This window comes from Chiloscyllium plagiosum, chromosome 11 (genome assembly GCF_004010195.1).
Source record: "Chiloscyllium plagiosum isolate BGI_BamShark_2017 chromosome 11, ASM401019v2, whole genome shotgun sequence".
NCBI lineage: Eukaryota > Metazoa > Chordata > Chondrichthyes > Orectolobiformes > Hemiscylliidae > Chiloscyllium > Chiloscyllium plagiosum.
Genome location: NC_057720.1, coordinates 25,236,806 through 25,258,556, shown reverse-complemented (window position 1 = coordinate 25,258,556; position 21,751 = coordinate 25,236,806). Strand labels below are relative to the sequence as shown.

The 21,751-nt window shown below is 38.4% G+C and overlaps 1 protein-coding gene across 9 annotated transcripts in view; it reads right to left on the bottom strand.

The window, feature by feature from the left end:
• Window positions 1–21,751, bottom strand: part of szt2 (SZT2 subunit of KICSTOR complex) — a 257,630-nt gene that overhangs the window by 28,445 nt on the left and 207,434 nt on the right. For 7 of the 9 annotated variants that reach the window (XM_043698914.1, XM_043698917.1, XM_043698919.1 and 4 more), the window contains 5 exons: window positions 18,379–18,581; window positions 16,722–16,794; window positions 11,660–11,743; window positions 8,519–8,593; window positions 5,621–5,686 (listed from right to left, as the gene is read on the bottom strand). In XM_043698914.1, the coding sequence (XP_043554849.1) occupies window positions 5,621–5,686; window positions 8,519–8,593; window positions 11,660–11,743; window positions 16,722–16,794; window positions 18,379–18,581 (501 nt within the window). The remainder of the gene's footprint in view (window positions 1–5,620; window positions 5,687–8,518; window positions 8,594–11,659; window positions 11,744–16,721; window positions 16,795–18,378; window positions 18,582–21,751) is intronic. The other 2 variants (XM_043698920.1, XM_043698922.1) reach the window with 1 other exon arrangement.

Below are 21,751 nucleotides of genomic sequence, written 5' to 3'. Positions count from 1 at the left end.
CGACCAGAACTGGACGCAGTATTCCAAGTGCGGTCTAACCAAAGTTTTATAGAGCTGCAACAAGATCTTAAACTCAATTCCCCTGTTAAAGAAAGCCAAAACACCATATGCTTTCTTAACAACCCTGTCCACTTGGGTGGCAATTTTAAGGGATCTATGTACCTGCACACCAAGATCCCACTGTTCCTCCACACTGCCAAGAATCCTGCCTTTAATCCTGTACTCAACTTTCAAGTTCGACCTTCCAAAATGCATCACCTCACATTTATCCAGGTTGAACTTCATCTGCCATCTGTCAGCCCATCTCTGCATCCTGTCAATGTCACGCTGCAGCTACAACAGTCCTCTATACTGTTAACGACACCTCCAACCTTTGTGTCGTCTGCAAACTTGCTAACCCATCCTTCAATCTCCTCATCCAAGTCATTAATAAAAATTAGAAACAGTAGAGGCCCAAGAACAGAGCCCAGTGGAACACCACTCACCACTGACTTCCAGGCAGAATACTTTCCTTCCACTACAACTCGCTGTCTTCTGTCGACCAGCCAATTCTGTATCCAGATAGCTAAATTTCCCTGTATCCCATTCCTCCTGACCTTCTGAATGAGCCTACCATGGGGAACCTTATCAAATGCCTTGCTATCAAATTTCTGGGCTATACCACCGGCCCAACAGCAATGCAGAGTTTCTCCTGCCCGTGAGACAGGACATATCTGGGAATGGGTCTCCAAATGTTGGCACTAGACCTCAGATGTTAAGGAGGACGACTTTGCAGGATTGACAGGGCTGTCTCTGCCATTGTCGTTTTAGGTACTTTAGTTGATGCAAAGTGGTCTGTCCAGTTTCATTCTTTCTTACTTTTCTTGTGGTTGGTACAACTTAATGGCTTGCTCGGCTGTTTCATAGGGTAGTTAAGATTCAACCACACATGCTGTGTGTCTACAGTCCCATTTTTGCCAGATCAGGTAAGGATGGCAGCTCCCTTCCATAAAGAGTATTAATGAACCAAATAGGTTTTTACAATAATCAACAATGGTGTACAGTCATCATGAGACATTTAACTTTCTAGGTGGAGTAGAAATTGCAGTCAGTTGCCAATACAAAAATAAATTCTGTTCCTCCTTTGCCCTGAACCTTAAAATTAAGCCAAGACTTCTTCCACCAGATGGCAGCCAATCAAAATGTTAACAATTTTTAAGTGGTGAAAGTGGCATTCTACTTTTAACAGAAATCCAATTGCAATTCAAATTCCCACCTTCAGTATCTAAACACTTCTTTACATCTAGTTCAACCAATCCACATTACAATTTTAAAACACTTGATAGTTCCTTCTCCCTCAACCCAAGAACATTTTTCTCAGTCAAAACAGATTAGGTTTTCTATATACCTTAAGTGAACATGTGCAATCTGAACTCACTATCGAACACAATCTATCATTTGAGTGAAAAGACTTTGGATCTTGATGTCCTTAAGCTACAGCTGATAGGATATTCTGAGAGTTCTTCACCTCAGCATGGTAGCTTAAAATATCCAGCTATGACCTGACGTAACTGGAACTGCTGAGATTATGTCTAACTTGAAATATCTATTTAGACTCGCTTGGAAAATGGAAATGGAAGTGAAGATAAAATAATTTTGTATGATTTACCCCTTCATCACTACAGTGAAAGGGAAAAAAACACAGATCAGGGCTGTGTTAGTGGTGGACAAGTAAAAGCTTGACTGAGAATATTCTGGAATAATGGGTGAAGATGTGTATAGGAGGGAACAAAAGGTAAGATACTCCAAAAACAGCTGAGCCAAATGAAACCAGGCTGAAACAGTTCACTTTGTGTTTATTTAGCTCCTGTCACATCCATTCACTGTTGCTAGCTGAGCATGTCTAGCAATAATCAGATCCATGGAAAAATGAGTTCTGAACAAGTCTGTCCTACAGTTTGCAAGTTCACATCAATAATACGCAGCTTTATTTAAACTGCTTTTATTTTACATCTTAGAAAGAGATTTCCAAGTTGCAAACTAAGTTTGAGGTTTGATGATAAGCTTAAACCAAAGTTAATTGCCTTATTCAACTTCTATCTTACAATATAGTTATACCAATTAAACAAGAATATTTTTCCTGTGTTCTAGGGAATTCAGAATCAATCCTTTAAATGTTGTTGTCTTGCAGCAATCACATGTCTTTTCACAGGATCCTACATTTTGAGAATATGATTCCGCAGTTTCAGAAATGTTGATTTTGGATAACACACTGGAATAGAACTGGTTTGAGCAGTTGTACAGTCTACTCACCATAATGGGAAGCCAGCTGATTTAAGAAAAGCTAGTAAAAGCATCAAAATTGAACTGAAAAGTCTAAATTCCCAAGAATTCCCATTGAGCATTCATAGTGCCCGAATGTCCATAGAAGCATTCCGTCAGAGTGAAGTAATTCACATAGAAGCACCATTAAACTCTACTAGCATTTCCAGAGATGTCCATCTGGTTGCACTGTCAGTGTCTACAACAAGCATTTTTCAAAACTGTTTTGTGATATTTATTTCTTGGATAATGGTTGATAATAATTCCAGATTCAAATAGAATTGCTGTCCTCACTTTGAATGTGGGGCTTTCCACCCACAGGGATGAACAAGCCTAATTTGTTTCAGGCAATTTACTGCATCTCTGGTCTGGAAGACTGTGTTGGGATGTATCTGTGAGTAACCTTTTGATAACAGTGCACTTTTGATTCCGGTGCAGGAAGTCTGGCATGACACAACTATGGTGCATAGTAACAATGCCAGGTTTCCATAACAGGAAGGAAAATCAAGTGGAATTTTATACTTCTTTGTTTCTATATATACTGTTTCATCAATTTCTTGTCTGAACAGGTAAGTTAGTGAAATAACATAGCAGCTTGACTTTATGAAGTATGAAGAGATTTTGTCCCAGGAACTCTTTTGCAGTTCAGATCATCTAAAAAGACATCAGTCTGCAGGGCCACATGAAGTGAGAAATTACAGTAAGAATGCAATAGAATGCTCATTTCTTGAGACCACCATATTAGAGAAATAAAGGTGTCTTGGCCAAGAGTGGCTTCTCTGAATAAGAGGCAATTTGTAAGTGACCATCATGAAAAGTTATGCAGGTGTAATAGTCTCCTGACAAACTTTGAAGTTGTTACAAAAAATCTGCAGTTACCACTACTCTTGGAGTTACATTTAGATACTGATTAGCGTAGGAATAACCATGACTAAATAAACAGAACATAAACTGTGCTAATTTCCATCCTGGTTGTTCCTCCGAGTGTCACTCCCAACTTTGGTCCTCAACTCCATTTCCAAGAACCAGTTAACTACGTCATCTTTCTCCTGCATAATTCTTCTATCCCCATTTAGTCTTTATTAAGTTTTCATAAGTACAGCATCAGCAATTAACTCTGCACCCATCCCCTCACCATTTATCCTTGCCCTACCCTTTTCCTCATCGACATGACCCCCTTGGTATCACAATCTCCACCATCAAAATCCTGGAAGTTACCATTAACCAGAAATGGCACTAGACCAGTATTTACATACTATGGCTATAAGAGCAGGTCAGCGGATTCTATAATGAACCATAGAATCATGGAACCCCTACAGTGTGGAAACAGGCCATTTGGCCCAACAAGTCCACACCGACCCTCCGAAGAGGATCTCACCCAGACCCATTCCCCTACTCTACTTACTTTACATTTCCTCTGACTAATGCACTTAACCTATACACCCTTAATACTATGGGCAATTTAGCATGGCCAATTCACCTAACCTGCACATCTTTAGACTGTTGGAGGAAACCAGGCAGCCAGAGGAAACCCACACAGACATGAGGAGAATGTCTGTGTGGAGTTTGCACAGTCGCCTGAGGCTGGAATCAAACTTAGGTCCCCTGGCACTGTGAGGCAGCAGTGCTAATCACTGAGCCATCCATAATGTAACATATCTCCTGATTTTCCCAAAAGCTGTCTACCATCTACAGGGCATGAGTCAGGAGTGTGATGGCATACTCTCCACTTGCCTGGATGTGGGACGTTCAGACAACACTCAAAGCAGCCAAGGCCAAAACATTGTATGATTTCAAGGAGGAGATGGATATAGCACTTGGGCTCGAGGGATCATAAGGTATGGGAGAAAAAGGGAAACAGACTATTGATTTGGACATTTGGCCATGATAACAATACTTGGAAGAGCAGACTCAAAGGGCCGAATGGCCAGCTCCTGCTCTCTATATTTCAAGTTTGACAGCATTCAGGACAAAGTAGCTGCTGAATTTACACAGTGAACAACAGTGTGTACTATCCAGAAGATGCAATGCAAGAAGTCACCAAGAGTCCTTCGACAACACCTTTTGAATCCACAACCCTTAGCATGTAGAAGGGCAAATGCAACAGATGCATGGGAACTCTACCACCTGCAAGTTCCCTTCCAAACAATTCTTCCTTGGAATGTTCATTACTGGGTTGCTGAAATCTTGGATCTCTCTTAGCAACAGCACTGACGGTTTACATACACAACATGGACTACAGCTGTTCAAGGCAGCAGCTCACTACCACTTTCTAAAGGCAACCCGAGATGAGTAACTAATGCTGGACTAGCTAGCGATACCCAATTGTTGTGGTGGGATTTGAATTCATGCACTCAAAACACTACCCTGAACCTCTGGATTATTAGTCCAGTGATATTACCAATATCTTACCATTTCCCTTGATAAGCCCAATGCTCTCTCTGCAGCTTCTATCTTACATGCTCAATAAAATTCAGGTATTCTAAAACACTAGTTTTGCTATTCTAACCTCACCCACTTGTCATCCATCAATATATTTCTTCTCACCCCTCCTATTTAAGTCCATCATAATCATTCCCCTCACCATGTTTCTAACCTTCTATCATGATATATCCCCACATTTCTCTGACTCGAGCCTCTTACACATCCTTCCCTCTGCTTGTCCCAACATTGGCAATACTGCTTTCAGTCTTCTAGGCCCTTTTCTCTTGAATTTTCTACATAAATCATCTAACCGCTTTCTCTTTTAACCCACCTATTTCACCCTCCAATAGCCATGAATTTGTGAAGTAATTCTGTACAGTTTTTTGACATTAAAAGCACTATGTCTACGCAAGTTGTGTAGAAAAGTCAGTCAAAATTGTGGTTAGTAAAAGTCTCAAGGTATAATATGGCCTTTAATGAACAGTAGAAAAAGGATGATCACTTAATTGAAAGGCACTGCAGCTACCATTTCTCAAAGGGTTATTGTTTGGCCCTTAAATGGGAGGACAGCAATTTTAATTTGATGTTTGTAGGCTGAATAAATGAAAGAGGGAGGCAATAATGGGCAAGGATACTTCCCATTTTTTCAATACTTAATCAAATCACAGCTGCAAGTTATAGCTTAACAGTGCAACACAAAGTGAATGTCCAGGAATTGAAAAGAGCATAGTATAAGCAACACCTAAACCGTTCCCTCAGAATGACTAATACTCTGAGCCACAGAGTGAAGGCAAAAAAATAAGAGAACCAGCAAAATTAGCAGAAAGTGAGTCAGTGTGCAGTCGGGAAGGAGAAGAAGTGTATGAGAGTAAGGCCTCTGGAGCTTGGGACATACCGCTGACTCTGAGACCGAACTCACTTCGGCAAGGCACTTGATGCGAGCTTTGGACACTAGAGAGCCCTAATGGGAGACAGGAATGGAGATGGATATGGCACTAAACAGACACACATGCAGTTTCTATTCTAGGTACAGTACATTTAAGTGAGGCATTGCCACAGGCCAGAATTAATCATAAAACATCATGAGAGCAGTCTAGTAATTGAAGGGTCACCAAACTTGATTTTCATCCAGACTTTAAATTAACACAGCACTGTTTCTTTTCAAATCACATTTTCCAATACTGAAAACATCAATAGCAGCTGCTTTAGAAAAAGTCAAACTAAGAAATGGTATGTCTTTTGTTTAAAAAAGGTCTTCCCACTTAGATTTGTTTATGTACATGAAAGGCTGGCTTTATTTCAGGGACAGTTTGTATCTATGGGACTCCCTTTTCCTTCAATTGCCAGAATACCAAGATAGGATATCTGACACCCTGTAGGAAATACTACTGGAAACTAATTGCAAGTTAGTCTGAGTGAACCATTCAAAAACATTAACTTAAGTGAGATGTTGGTGCAGTCGCTTGGCAGGCTGCAGTGAGGGTGGGTGGGGAAAGTTGGTCAGTGTGGTGCGGAAAGGTTTGGTTGGGGTTTGTGGTGATAAGGAAGTCCCTACTGCTGCTATAGTTCATCGAGCAACACAATGGTATTCACTTAGAAAAGGACAATAACCGAGCCTGGGTGTAGGAGTCAGGCCATTTGTGAATTTTGGCCCAGCCCACCCTTATCGGGGGGGGGGGGGGTTGTGAAAGAGTCAAGAGGATAATGGGCTCTAAACCCCATGCTTTTCCACTCAACAGCACCCTTTGTTTCTGGAAACAGGGAATTAAATCTGTCATTAAATCAAAACCATCTCGGATCCTAGCCTAACATTGGATGGCATTACAATGATTTTGAATAAAAGACTCTTGAGGTAGTGGGAACTTATTGCCTAATTAATTGCTTTATGGAATCAATCTTGGTTGTCCCTGATGTTGAGAACAAGCTAATTAGTGTAAAGTTTCGGAAACATGTTGTAAAGTATTTGTAGTGAAATCTTTATTATTATTCATCTGCCTGATGACAAATGTTTCCTTTATAAAGATGAATTGCCTTCTCCAGATAGTTTTGTTCCATAATTTCAGCTACAAATCAATTAGCAATTTACAATATACAGTTTTAAATAATTTTGTTAACCAAGGGAAGCAACAAACTGCAGAAGATCGTTACAAACCAAAACCAAATTAAACCAATGGCAAGTTCAAAGAGGTTTTGTGCTCGCACTAATGTCATCAGAAATCGTTAAAGTTTCTGTTCTAACAGCCTATAAGGTATGTAATATGACAGGCACACCTTATCAGGGGCAAGGTCCAGTTGCACAAGGGTTCCTTTCATTTTAAAGGATTCAAATTAAATTATGGAGTGGCCTGCCCTAGGAATGAATATCAAGGCAGCCTTCAGAAAATAAGAGGTTGATTGGGTTTTGAAGAGGGAGCCAAGATGTTAAATGGGAGAATTTGGTGCGCCATTCCATTTTTCTCATACACAAGGACAGTTACACAGGAGAGATGATGGCAATCCAACTAACGCCCTACAACATGAATTTGAAGCTATTTCAGTTCAGTATATAGAAAGCCATTAAGACAATTCCCCTAGAGGCATGGTTGCTTGACAGAGGTCATGGGCCAGATCTGTCATAATGCTTCAGACTTTCCATTTCGACAACTTAAGGATTGAAGGAGATTCAGTTTTTGTTTTACTGTTTATGATTGTGCAAAATTAAAATTTGATTATCCAAGGACAGTGTTCTGTTGAATCTAATTCATTAAGTGGCAATGCCTTAACCAAATGTTGTGAACAAATAAACATAAAGACTGAGAAGAGATTACAAATTATTTACAAATATACAGAAAGATCACTTGAGTCATTCTTAAAAATCAAGCAAATAACACAAGTGTCATTTTAAACAGATACTGCACAACACAAATTTAAAAATGAATTATTCAGAACCATCAGAAAAATTGAATCTACACAACATATTCTCAACATCTGGTGAGATACAAACTAAGGGATCTAATGAGACTGATCTAGATACATAACTTTATGAAGGGATATGGAGGTGCCAGTGTTGGACTGGGGTGAATAAAGTTAGAAGTCACACGACACCAGATTATAGTCCAAGATATTTTAAATAAAGCTGTTGGTGTCTTGTGACTTCTGGCTTTAGTAAGGGAGCTGCTGGCACTAAGTGGCAAAATTCAATGTGAATTATTAAGGTGTCAAAAATGCTATGGAAAAAATGTTTCATATAAATCCTGCTTGAGTCTGGAATGATCTATTAATATAGAAAGGAAGGTACAGTAAAACTGATGCCTACTTGTTTGCAATTTATTATTTAAAATATTATTTAGTTCCTTGGCTAGGGAAGAAGGAATAGTGAGCAGGATGAATGGACTTTTCCCGTTTCTGAAGTATTGTTCTAACTGGTTGTTCCACTTTTAATCACACCAATATCATATTCATTCCTAGGGTAGGCCACTCCATAATTTAGTTTGAATCCTTTAAAATGAAAGGAGCCCACTCATGAACCTGCCCACTTCCATTCATTTAGTTCAGTAACATTAATATCTTTGAATTAAGCAATGTCTTGTTACATTGTTCTGTTAAAATGAATGAATTAAGAAGCTGCAGCCTTTACATTTTTCACAAAAAAAATTAAATTGTGCTTTGGTTTTAAGGCTGTCATCTGTTCAGAGTTATGCTGTGTAGCATTGATTTGTAAAATGTTGTTATTTTAGGGTCAGTCATCTGTCTTTAATACCAAGCATGCCCAATGTGTAAATATCTCATATTTCTCTAACATACTTAAAGTTACCTGAGAATTGACAGACTGTCCCATTGGAATCCGGGAGCATTCAAGGGCATATTGTTTCACACAGAAGTAACAGCCCTGGATTGGGGTAAAAGAAAAGACATAAATTAATGTGTATGTTTTCCTCTTTTGTTGTGAATAAAATTCTACTTCATTCTCTGAAATTGCAGATACATGCTATTTCGTTGCAAGTCACTCTTTCGTGTTTTAGACAGTGGCAACGAATGGAAGCCAGAAAACCACTTTTAACCTGTTACAAAAAGCTCCTTTGACCCCTTATAATGAATAAAATCCTACAATTCAATGAAAAGGTAACCAATTCAGCCTAAGTATAACTGTTTCACAAAACTACAAAATATTTTCAATTACCATCTGAGTCTTTCATAAAAGAAGTCATCGTAACCCTAAAAGTGAGTGAGTTCTCTCAGCTTATGGAAAATAGTTTCTCGGGCTGTAGCATGATTCCAATTGTCAATTACAAAATATTCAATGCACACCTTGCTGCAGATATTCTAGTTTCTTAATAACCAATACTCTAGTAGGCAATTGAATAAAGAATGGCATTAATGCCATCTAGTGACGACAGTTAATCACACAATTATACCTTTTTGTACAGGGCAACAAGCAAACAGATAATTTACACAAAACGTTTCAGATATATCTGATACCAGTGCATTGTTTCAAATACCAGCGAAATATGCTATCTTATCAGGGAATACAAATTGATGCCCAGAGATCTGAATGTCATGTGACATGCTGACTGCAGTATTGTGATTCCAGAAGGTCACAGTTTCATACTAACTGCGGCATTGATATTCCAGAATGTGTACTGTGTCACACAGACTGCTGTATTGAGATTGCAGAGAATCATTGTATCACAGCAACAAGGGTTTTCTTCACAGAATTCATTTGTTTGCAAATAACACTTACATAACAACATTAACTTCCATACAAATAAACTCTAGAGTTTATAACCTGGGTGACATCAATTTATACTGAATTAACTTCTTTATGGCTATACAGATACTTTTCACCTTTCTGTTCTCAAAAGAGACTGGAAGATAGAGAACCAGCTTTATAACTGTGTTTTTTTTTGCTCACGATTCAATGAAAAAGACTCACATTAAGCAAAATTATTTCGATGTCAATTTCAGAGATTAGATTAGATTACTTACAGTGTGGAAACAGGCCCTTCGGCCCAACAAGTCCACACCGCCCCGCCGAAGCGCAACCCACCCATACCCCTACATTTACCCCTTACCTAACACTACAGGCAATTTAGCATGGCCAATTCACCTAACTTGCACATTTTTGGACTGTGGGAGGAAACCGGAGCACCCAGAGGAAACCCACGCAGACACGGGGAGAATGTGCAAACTCCACACAGTCAGTCGCCTGAGGCGGGAATTGAACCCAGGTCTCTGGCGCTGTGAGGCAGCAGTGCTAACCACTGTGCCACCGTGCCGCCCAGATCTGGAAGTATGCCTAGAGTGTGCAGAATAACTTTAATTATTCAAACAAAATGGACGGGGAATATTTTGTTCGGATAATGGATAACGTTTTTATGGGACCTTGAGATCTTGTTCGGATAATCCGAAATTCAGATAACTGACATTGTTCTGTATTTTGCAATGAAACTTACAACAACTTGGAGTCATATGGTTAACATTTAAACTTTTCCTGATAGGCCATCGTTGATCCAATGGTACAGAGAATGGATGAGTCCATAAAACCCATTTTATTTTAGGGATCCTATGTCTGCCGCTGATAAAGCCAGATACACCCTTTATTTAAGGATGCCGGCAAGCAGCAGATTGTTGTTTGATCTCAAAACGAAATTCTATTAAAATTGGCAGAGTAGGCCAGTAGCATGCCTGCATCTTGGGCTAATTTCTGGGCATTCTCCTGTACTTTCTTTCAGATTTATAGTAGGAATGTTGCAGGGGGTCACCAGAAATTGTGACCAAGAGTTTCAAATTAATCCACCAGAATGGAATCAAAAATGCAATAGTTCAGAGAGAATAGGAAACATGGGTGAATGGAACATATGGTTGAGTTTTACATCAATGAAAATTTATGGAAGGTACAGAAAACTAAACAAGGAGAGCTTTGGAGTAGTTAAGCCTGAAAAGAATGTATAAAAGTTTCAATAGTAGGCAAAAATAGGATCAGAAACAGGTATTGTTGACAAGGTGGAAGTAATGGTTTGTATGGTTTAAAAAACAAAGAATTTTAAACAGATGTTGTGAACAGTCTAATTTATTCTGGGACCTGAATGCAATGGATGGACTTAAGGTAAGGGGCAGGAGATTGAGCAGGAATGTGAGGAAAGAGTATTTCACCCAGAAGGTGTCTGTAAGGTTGATGGAGAAAGAAATACTCACATTATGTACATTTGCGATGTCAAGGCATATAGGGCTGCAGGTCAGGTGCTGGAAAACGGGATTGGAATAGTCAAGTCGTTGTTTTGTTTGGAGCAGACAGTGTGTCAAAGGGCCTTTTTCTGTGTAGGGAAGAGAGAATGTGGCAGGCACCAAAGCCTTTGGTTTTCCTGTCTTTGATTCTAGGACATTACCATTCAATGATGACTGGATGTTGAAAAAACAGTCAACACCACAACCACAGTCTGACAATTAATTCTGGTACAGTCATTGAAATAGAAATGGTCTAGTGTCTTAGGGGAACATTTCTGACTATGACTTTCTCTTTCTGACAACTGTTTCAGCACAATTAAAATTTGCATCAAAATGTCACCAAGTACAAGGCAAAGTGGTGTTCACAAACTGAATTGTAATGCAAGCTGTCTACATAATCAACATGAGAAACTTCTAAGCAGCCTTGTCCCACAGCCAAGGAAAAGTAATGAATCATCTCAGATTGACTGAATGTGGAAAATGATCCATTTGTTCTGAGGTTATATATTTGACTTTGTACTCACTCACAAGTCACATGGTCAGGTATTATTCAACAAACAGGCTAAGATTTTTTCATAGTTTTTTTTGTGTTTACTTGTACATTCTCATTCACCAATATTTATGTTTTGCTTCTGTAACAATGTAATTACATTCCTCCTGCACAAAGTAAACTTTTGCCGCTGTATTAAAGATATCTGATATCTTTACAAATACTGTATCTTGTCCTTACCTGGAAAGCAAGCTCCATAAGTACAATTCCACCTGGCAGAGCCCTTTGAAGATGGTAGATCATTACACAGGAGCCATCCGTGCTCTAAAACAGATTTTCACACACACATCAAATAATTCAGTTTCTGTGAATATTATAACCTTTCACCCAGTGCCTAAGGCTTGGTACCAGTGGGGGACCACCTTTACAAGGTACAGATAAAAATTACAGAGATAATATTGCAAAGTGCTTTTTGGTGACAGACACAGTTCTGTCCTTCCACAAAAAATGCATTTTTCTCCAATTGCAAAATGGATCATTTAGTTCAGCAACTAAGATGGGATAATGATCATAAATATATCTGAAAATTCAGGTAGCTCAAAAACTCATGTCAAATGAAGATACTGTGAAGCACAATTCACACAGTAACTTATAAAGACAATACCAAATCTATACTAACATTAACCATTAAAAATGGTTTTGTTGCTGTTTGTGTGTCTCAGTTGTACTACCTTGAGGCTTATTTTGGAGGGTTTCTAGAAGATGGGCTTTTAACCCTATTAGCGTTAAGTGATGAATGATCACATGCTCATTATCAAAATCAAAGATTTGTCAGTAGTAATAAGTACCCACACAACAATGCAAAAATAAATTGAAGCATACTTTAAAACCAAAACACATTTTTTGGTCACTTGGGGACAAGAAAACAGCTGCATGGTTTTTCTAAGCAAGGCAAACTTTCAGCTGAATTTTACTCAAGGTCTCATTAACACATTAAAAACTGAAATTTAAATGCTATCTCCATGTTATATGGGATCATTTTACTCTCTTTCACTCATACCAAATGTCAAAGTTTTAGACGCAAATGTACTTAAGAGAAATTACATAAGGTAAATAATGTTTGCATCAGTCAAGACTTTTGCTTTCATGATAATTTTATGACGACATTACATAATCTGGGGAACAGATAGGAATTCAAGAAAAGCTCAGAGCTTCTCAGCACTTAATGTTTTGAAGCGACCATACTGAATACTTAATAATTACCTATATTTAAGGGCAAGAACACAGGCTCCTCAAACTCACTTGAATGCTATTTAATTCCAATGTCTCTCTATGGTGTCACACATCAACACACTGGCATCCATAGTATGATATAAATATTACATGCACTATGTTCCAAAGCAAGCATCTTTTAAAGAAGCTGAAGTTGAGAACAATTGAGTGTAGAAAATGATTTTCTTAAGTTATTAGTTGGATAAGGCACAAGCTCAAACACGATGTACTTCATAGCACCCCACACCTCTTTCAACAAAGTTTGAAAGTAGTCGAGCCACCAGCAACATCCTAGAACATGCTGGCTAAAGTCGCATAAGGTTTGTTACACGATACATTGTGCAGCAATTGAGGATATCAGCTATACACCAGGAAAGGAGATGAACACGGATTTGTTTTCTGCTGTTTTGGACAACTATAGGATGCATATCCTGGCAGCACACATTATAATACCACAGTCCAACTTCGGCTAACTTAGAAGCTGAAGGGAGGAGAGAACCAGCACTATTCACAACTCTACAAATATCAAAACAATCCTCATCAACCCTTCATTTTCCTTGATAGCAAGACATGGATAATATCTAGGCTTGTGCTGATAATTGATAAGTAACACTGGTGCCACACAAGTGCCAGGGAATGACAATCTCCAGCAAGAAAAAAACCTAACCATTCCTTTGACATTTACCAGCATTAGTATTATAGGTAGGAAATAAATGCTAGCCCAGACAGAGACACCCGCGGTGCCTTGAAAAAATAAAAATAAGATCCAGATTGTCATTGGCAGTGCAATCCCTACAGTGCAGGATAACTATTGATGCCCATGCAGCAGGTGGCATATTTTAGCAAATGACACTCCACTGACAGGGAGCCTGCAAATATAGTTGGTGCATAACTGTTTCAGGCAGTGCATCTCTGAGACTTGCTCATTTCTTTGGCATCCTTCAATTAGAAATAAAAACTGAAACCAACTGTCACTAAATTTAACAATGAACATGCCATGTAATATGACATTTAACAATGTCTTATTACCTGAGCTATAATAAAAGTTAGTCATGCAAGAATCTATTTTCATTCCATTTCATTTTTAAGTGATTGTGTTCTACTGAAATGTTGCAAATGCCTCAATTAGAGTCAGTTTTTCCATTAATCTGCATATTTATTGTAAATTCATAATGGAAATATGGGCTGTTCTGGCAAGACCAGCATTTATTGCCCATCTTATGCCTGCCTTTTTCAGGACAAATAAGCTACCTGGTTGAACATCGCTGTTAGGCTTCTTAAGTCATTTCAGAGAGCAGTTAAAAGCCAACCATAAGCTAAGGGTCTTACATCTTGCACATGGCAAAGCTGTAGATTTCCTGTCTTAAACAACATTAGCGATTCAAATGTTATGATAATCAAATAACTTCACAATCACCAGTAGAGATATTAATTTATTTCATGGAATTCAAGTTTCCCAGCTGCCATGACAGTATTTGAACTCTTGTCCCTGGATTATTAGGCCAGGCCTCTCAATTGCTAGTGCCAGAACATAATCACAAGGCCATAAGACATAGGAACAGAAATTGTGTCATTCAACCCATCAGGCCTGCTCTAGCATTCAATCATAGCTGATAAATTTCTCAACCCAATTCTCCCACTTTCTTCCCTCAACTCTTCATCCCCTTGATACTCAAGAACCTACCTATCTCAATGACCTGGCCTCCACAGCCTTCTGTGGCGATGAATTCCATAGTTTCACCACTCTCTGAATGAAACAGTTTTCCCTTATGTCTGTTCTAAAAAGTCTTCCCTTTACTCTAAGGCTATGCCTTTGGATCCTAGTCTCTGCTACCAATGGAAACATCTTCCCAACAACCATTATATCCAGGCCATTCAGTATTCTGTAAGTTTCAATCAGATCCTTGCTCATCCTTCTAAATGCCATGGAGTATAGACCCAGAGTCCTCAAACGTTCCTCACATGTTAAGCTTTTGGTTCCAGGAACCATTTTCGTGAACCTGCTCTAGGCCCAGTACATCCTTCCTGAGAAATGGGGACCAAAACCATGCACAGTACTCCAAATGTGGTTTGACCAGAGCCTTGTAGTGCCTCAGATGTACATCTTTTTTTTTTTAATAATCAAGTCCTCTGAAAATAAATGCCATCATTGCATGTGTCTTCTTAACTAATGACTCCATCTGCAAGTTTAACTTGAGAGAATCCTGGACTACAATTTCCAAGTCTCTTTGTACTTCAAGACTCTGAATTTTCTCCCCATTTAGAAAATAGTCCATGCCTCTGTTTGTTCCGATCAAAGCGCATGACTCACAATTCCTGGCAGCATACTCCATCTGTCACTCTTTGGCCACTCTAATAACCTCTCCTAATTTCCTCTCTAACTGAATATCAACCCCACAACCCCACTCTCACTCCGACAATTTAGTTTAAAGCTCTGTCTGCAGCCCTAGTTATGTGAATCGCTAGAATTCTGGTCCCAGCACGATTCAGCTGAAGACTGTCCCATCGGAACAGTTCCTTTCTTCCCCAGTACTGGTGCCAATTTTCCATGAGTTCAACCATATTTCTCCCACACTAATCTGTGAGCTACGCATTTATCTGCTTAAGCTTATTGAAGCTGTGCCAATTAGCTCATGTATCAGGTAGTAATCTAGAGATTATTACCTTTTTGGTTCTGCTTTTAAATTTAGCTCCTAGCTGTTCATACTCCCTTAGCAGAATCTCTGCCCTAGTTTTATCTATATCATTGGGACCTATGTGGACCACAACCACTAGATCTTTACCCTCCTACACCAAGTTCGTCTGCAGCCCAGATGAGATATCCCAAACCCAAGCATCAGGCACTGGTGAAAAGTGGCAAAAGAATTTCCAGCCTTTTATGTATATCCTGTGCCATGGAATCTTAATAATACGGAAACATTTAGGTCACTAAATTGTGATTTAAGAAATCCAAATGTAAGAACGAAACTGATGATTCACAAAATATCTTGGAATCAACTACAGGAACAAAGTTATTTTAAAGATTGCATTGATGCCTGAAACAACTGACTGTGAGCAAATTAACATTTTAAGAGTTGTTAAGTAACTTTGTCGGATATTTCATTTGATTTGTTCATCCATATGTCAGAAAAGTTGAACACCTACTTTTAAATATTGATGACAATGCCATACAAGCTGTCACACTTGTGGCTATGTTCACCGAACTGGGAAGTTGATTTGCAGATGTTTTGGTCCCTGTCCAAGTGACACTTCAGGGCTTTGGAGCCTCCGGTGAAGCGCTTCTGGAATTTACTTAATTCCGTTCCTGCAGCCTTCAGGTTGCTTGCTGTAGTGGCCGATGGGTTTAGGTTGATGTTTTTGTTGTTGGAGTCCGTGGATGAGGGCTATGCTTCTATAAATTCTCTGGCTGTCCTCTGTTTAGCTTGTCCAATGATCATTGTGTTGTCCCAGTCGAATTTGTGGTCCTTGTCATCTGTCTGTGTAGCTACTAGGGATAGCTGGTCATGGCATTTAGTGGCTGTGGATTCTAGTTGTTTGTCTGTTTGTCCTATATAGGGTTTCTAGCAGTCTTTGCTTGTAAATTATGTTTGTCTTGCCCATGATGGGTATAGGCTCTTTTGTTCTGGTGAGTTGTCTGAGCCTGGCTGTCAGTTTATGAGCTGTCATGAATCTGAGTGGTTGGAGAAGTCGAGCTGTCAGTTCTAAGACATTTTTTATATAAGGTAGCGTGGCTACTGAGTTAGGTCATGGCATGTCCTCAAAGCGTTCCTCTGAGTGTTAGGCACCTGCGGATGAAGTTGTGGGGATATCCGTTCTTAGCAAAGACTCTGTATAGGTCTTCCTCTTCTTATGTTTGTATGTTAGATGAGCTGACAGATGACACCTGAGCTACAAATCTTTACGCAAACCTTGAACGCCATACAAGCTCTTAGGACACTTGTTAACTAATCTTGAAATAATTTTTGGATTACACGGACAAGGACTCAACTTCTCACCACGAACTACTCTCTAAAAACTCTTGACTACTCACCTTTGGACTGTCATCACTTTTCTGCTTGTGAATAGAAACAGGTCGTGAGTCCAGTGGCCGAGTCCGCCCCAAACTGAAAGAAATAAGCCCATAAACATGGACTGGTTATGAATGTTGAAATAAAGTGATCAATGGATGCTGCAGTCCAACAGTCAGATTTTGTAAATGTTAGTTATAAAGAAAAGTCAATAGCTTAGAACACTTTTAGGGCTGTCGGACTTCTGCAATAAGATTGTTTGGTCTATTGACAACTATGCAGCATAGTTCCTCATAGCACACAGTCTAATGTTGGTGAAAAGGGGCCAAAGGAAAGTATTAAGAAATGCGCTAAGCAGGAGTCTTGTTTGATGTTTCGAATTGCCACAGTAGGGAGGCAGGTCATTATGACAATCAGGAAGGGGGATAGGTTGCTACAATGAGGCAACAGAACCATCTGTTAAATATTGAATATTTAATGCATCTCCTGATCTGAAATTTCAGAATCAATCAGGTTATTTGCCAACCACATAACAGAATATCAATGGAACTATTATCAGATTCACCTTTGCTAAGAAACTACAGTGAACTCATTTACACCTTAAAAGGTTAGGTTGGAAACATATATGGTAATGCATAAAAATCTTCCTTTCTATTTTACAGTAGTTATTTCAATTCAAACACCCAGAGATACGAGTATTTATAGAAACCTCTCCATATAATTTGAAGATATTACCATATTTGATAGATTATGCAATATTAGTTACACATTTTGGATTTGTCAGTAAGTGCTGTATTTTGGAAACAGTTAATGATGATAAAAGAATTTTGGAGCTGAATTATTTTCAGATTGTGTTGCAACCTAAAACCAACTCTTACAATTCCATAAGTAAAATGAACTCTCTAAGCTTTCAGACATTCAATTTTATCATTCTTTGAATCTAGTAGAATTCCAATCGAGTTATTATTTTGTACATAGATAGACAAAATATAGTTTTCAAAGCATCAGTCAGTTAATTTGCTCATGCACTTATCTGTCTTCCCATTCAGATCCTCCACATTTCACTCCTAAGTATCTTGTTTTAAATTGAAAGCATAAGAAAACCGTCTGCATTTAACATTGAGCTTGCATTTCCATCATTAAGAAACTTGAGGGACAGTGAAAAAGAATTATGTTTCAATTTTGCTTCCAGATTATTATTGAATTCAAATTCCACCCATTGTAATGGTGGGATTCAAACACATATCCTCAGAACATTATCTGCCTCTCTGGATTAATAGTCTAGTGATTATACCACTAGGCCATCATCTATCCCTTATTTGTTCTGAGATTATTTGCCATGCCAGTTTGTTTACTCAACTGCCCAAAACATGGTTTTCAATACATTACTAGAGTTATTTTGTTGCAATACAGCGTGAGGATGCACACTAAAATCCATATATTGTGAAGAAACACTATTCATTACATTACTTCTCAGTATCAGTGTACTATACTGTAAGGAATTATGAACGCTTCCTTCAATTTAAAGAATGTATCAGCAGCATGAGAAAATTAAAATATAAAGTTTAAATTATAGGGCTGTTACTGAGTAGTAATTCTACTATTGCAACTGTAGGACTTGCATAGAGAAAGCACAGGTGGCTATTTCGCAACCTTGCCCTAAACTGTTGTTCTTCTTACCTCCTCGTAGGAGAAGGTGGGCGAACCTGCACGAGGATAAAGCCCATGCTTTGTAAGTACTGGATGTACTGCTGCATGAATGCGTTGGAGATTTCTCCCAGCCACTGTTCCTCCTTTAGTTTAAAAGGCATTGTTTCCACAGAATCACAGCTATGACTCCGGTCTCTTCCGGATGCAGTTGAGTCATTAGAACGATGACGCTTCTAGGGAAAAAAAAAATAAAAGTAAGAGGTAATCAGAAAATGTTATGACGAAAAGATTATTGCAGTTCATTACTGCATTAAAATGGAAATAAACACTTACTGTGTTCTAAACTGTGTAATTTATGTATATTTAGGTGCACAGTGGCTCAGTGGTTAGCACTGCTGCCTCACAACACCAGGGTCTCAGGTTAGATTCCAGCCTCAGGTGACTGCCTGAGTGGAGTTTGCACATTGTCCCCATGTCTGCGTGGGTTTCCTCTGGGTGCTCCGGTTTCCTCCCACAGTCCAAAGATGCGCAGTTCACGTGAATTGGCCATGCTAAATTGCCCACAGCGTTAGGTGCATTAGTCAGAGGGAAATGGGTCCGGGTGGATTACTCTTCGGAGGGTTGGTGTGGAGTTGTTGGGGCCGAAGGGCCTGTTTCCATACTGTAGGGAATCTAATCTAATGTCATCTAAATTTAGGTTTACCAAGTTTAGGGCTTTGCTTTTTGAGTTAGTAATATGTGAATTTTATGTGTCTGAAGTTACTTATTAATATATAAATATTTCTATAGTCACGGTGATTTCTTTTCAAAAGTGTTTGAGGAATAGCTTTAGAATTACTGGGCTTTGTGCAGCTCCAATGGATTTTTGTTGACCTTAAAACTGTTTTGTGCTTCAGGAAGGTAAATAATGGGTAAATAAATAAATATTGTTGAATATTTCTGTAACTAGTCTTTTAAGCTTAAGGAAAACACTCACTGCCTAGAGAGACTTTTCTTTCAATGTTGCTTTGCATTTTGAATAGCCCTGTGAAATCCTTGGATGAAGTTGACAATGTAAACTCATGCTCCTGACAGGAGTTTAGTGAAGGATATAGTGAAACTATATTACTTTGGAGTAAATAATTAGTGTTAGTCTCATACCAGAAGTTTTTGGATAAAACCATAAAGAGCTTACTTGAAATTGAGTATATAAACGCTCCAGAAGGTACTTACCTGCAGTTCCAGTCTGTAAATTAAAGTCACATGTGACTTAAACCTATCAAAGTATATTACAGATGGGAGTCTGGTGAAAGTACTAAATGAAAGTCATTTTTGGATACTATAGTAGGTGCGTTTTGAGTACTGCACAAAAGCTGTCATTCTTCTTTTCAATTTGCAATGAGTGCTTTTTGACCAACAGATTGTACTTTCACCGCATGTTTAGAAATCTTTGAATCTGTGTCATAAGTAGAGAGTTTGATTTATTCTACTTCATCTTCATTTCATTTGTTCATAAACTTTCATTTTTATTGCTAAAACAAAATCTGCAGAATTGCATCCTTAAGTTTTGTTTACAGACAACTTTGCTAATACCAAGATTGAAACAAAACACAATCTAACAAGCCAGGTTTCAATCTCAGATTGGACTTGTCCAGTAATATCATCAGCTGGGTTCATAACACTAACCAAAAATAATATATTTATCTCTAATTAGTGCTTTGCACTCTCTAAACAATTTTGCTTTCTTTGGAGCCAAATTGGTTTCAATATCCCATACATGAGTGTTTAAATAATTTTAATTTTTTCGAGTTACTTATTTGGTAAGGCAACCTGCCACAAATTCTCTCTAAGTCTACACTACGTCATTATCACCGGCCTGCATTTCAAATATTTTAATTGTTTCTAAAGCGTTTTGGAAATCTCTAAAGATGTGCAAAGGTTTATATAAATTGAAGCTGTTGACTTACTTTCTTTAACTACATACACTGAACTTTCCCAAAAGAAAACAAGCAATCCCAACCTGCCTTTATAAACCAATAGAAATTTTTCCAATGTAGCTTTATAAATGATAGTTCATTCCTCCTAACATTATTTAATTCAAAGCACAAATCAACTAAGTTACAACTTCCTATATAATCCACTGCCCCAGTTTGAACTTTACCCACTTTCTAATGGCACAATACTTCGATCCAAACATACAAAAAAACGCTAATCCTGATTTGAAATCTTTATATTTAAAATGATTGACCTTACAAATCCAAATCAAATGCAGACAATTCATTTGATGGCAATATGAGCCTATTTCTTTGGATTCATCCAGACATCTAGATGAAAACACTGATTTGCATTGAACTTTTGAGCACAGATAATTTTTTTTAAATATAAGTAGTATTCAGTGCAAAGGTAAATGCAGTTGAGCCAGGAGTATGATGCTAACTATACAACTACTGAAGTTGTATGATTATTCTGCACATTACTGAATGAGAACTTGACCCATAAGTTGCAGGTCCTATCAATGGTAGATTAAGTAATCAAAATCAAAGGTGGGAGATACATTAATGGCAATAATTTAATGAAGGAACAATAATGGTTGTACTCATTAAACTTCATTGATTATTTTTGAGGATGCTACAAATAAACTGGATGATGGAATTTTAGCACAAAGGCTTCATTGAAAGGACTACTAATTAAACTAAAATTCATATAGAAGCTGAACTAATTTTTTAAAAATTACACAGATGAGTCACTCGCTACTACTGAATTGGAGCAGTGTTGAAAAAGGATACATTTTGTCGAAGCTTTTTGTCTTGCATTCATCTGGGCAAATAGATTGTAGGGTTTATATTGGGTAATAAAAATCCATAGGGCCTAATTGGCTGAAGACATAGCTTTCAATGATGGGAAGATGACTGCCAGGGATATACTAGAAGTCAAAGGTGGGCAGCAGAAGGCTCATGTAGCAGATGTTGCAGGAGAGTGTTACAGAAATGGAAGAGAGGTAATAAATTTGAGGATACAGAGGACTCAGAAATATTGCCCCAAATCTTCCCCTCAGTTGCAAAGCTAAGGCTTATGCCACTGACTCTATTTTAGATTATGTTCTTATCATTTTCATAGGCTGTCGCTTGGAGCCATTGGTGATCTAAGTAGTTTGTCCTAGTGGTGTGTCATAGTTGAAGTAATACAACTCCCTCTGTAATGTGACAAATGAAGGAAGGTCTCTTGAACTGTAGTTTCAATTCAGCAACTTTCAGTTTTTTTTAAACCTGTCGCATCTATTTCTAATTGTCAGGCATCTATCCTTTCTCCGACCACCTCCATCCCGCCCACCACTGTTCCAGGAACCACACATGCTCAACACCCCAACCCCCAGAACCCAACCAAAATCAACTGCTCATCAATCTGCACCCCTTCCAAATATCCA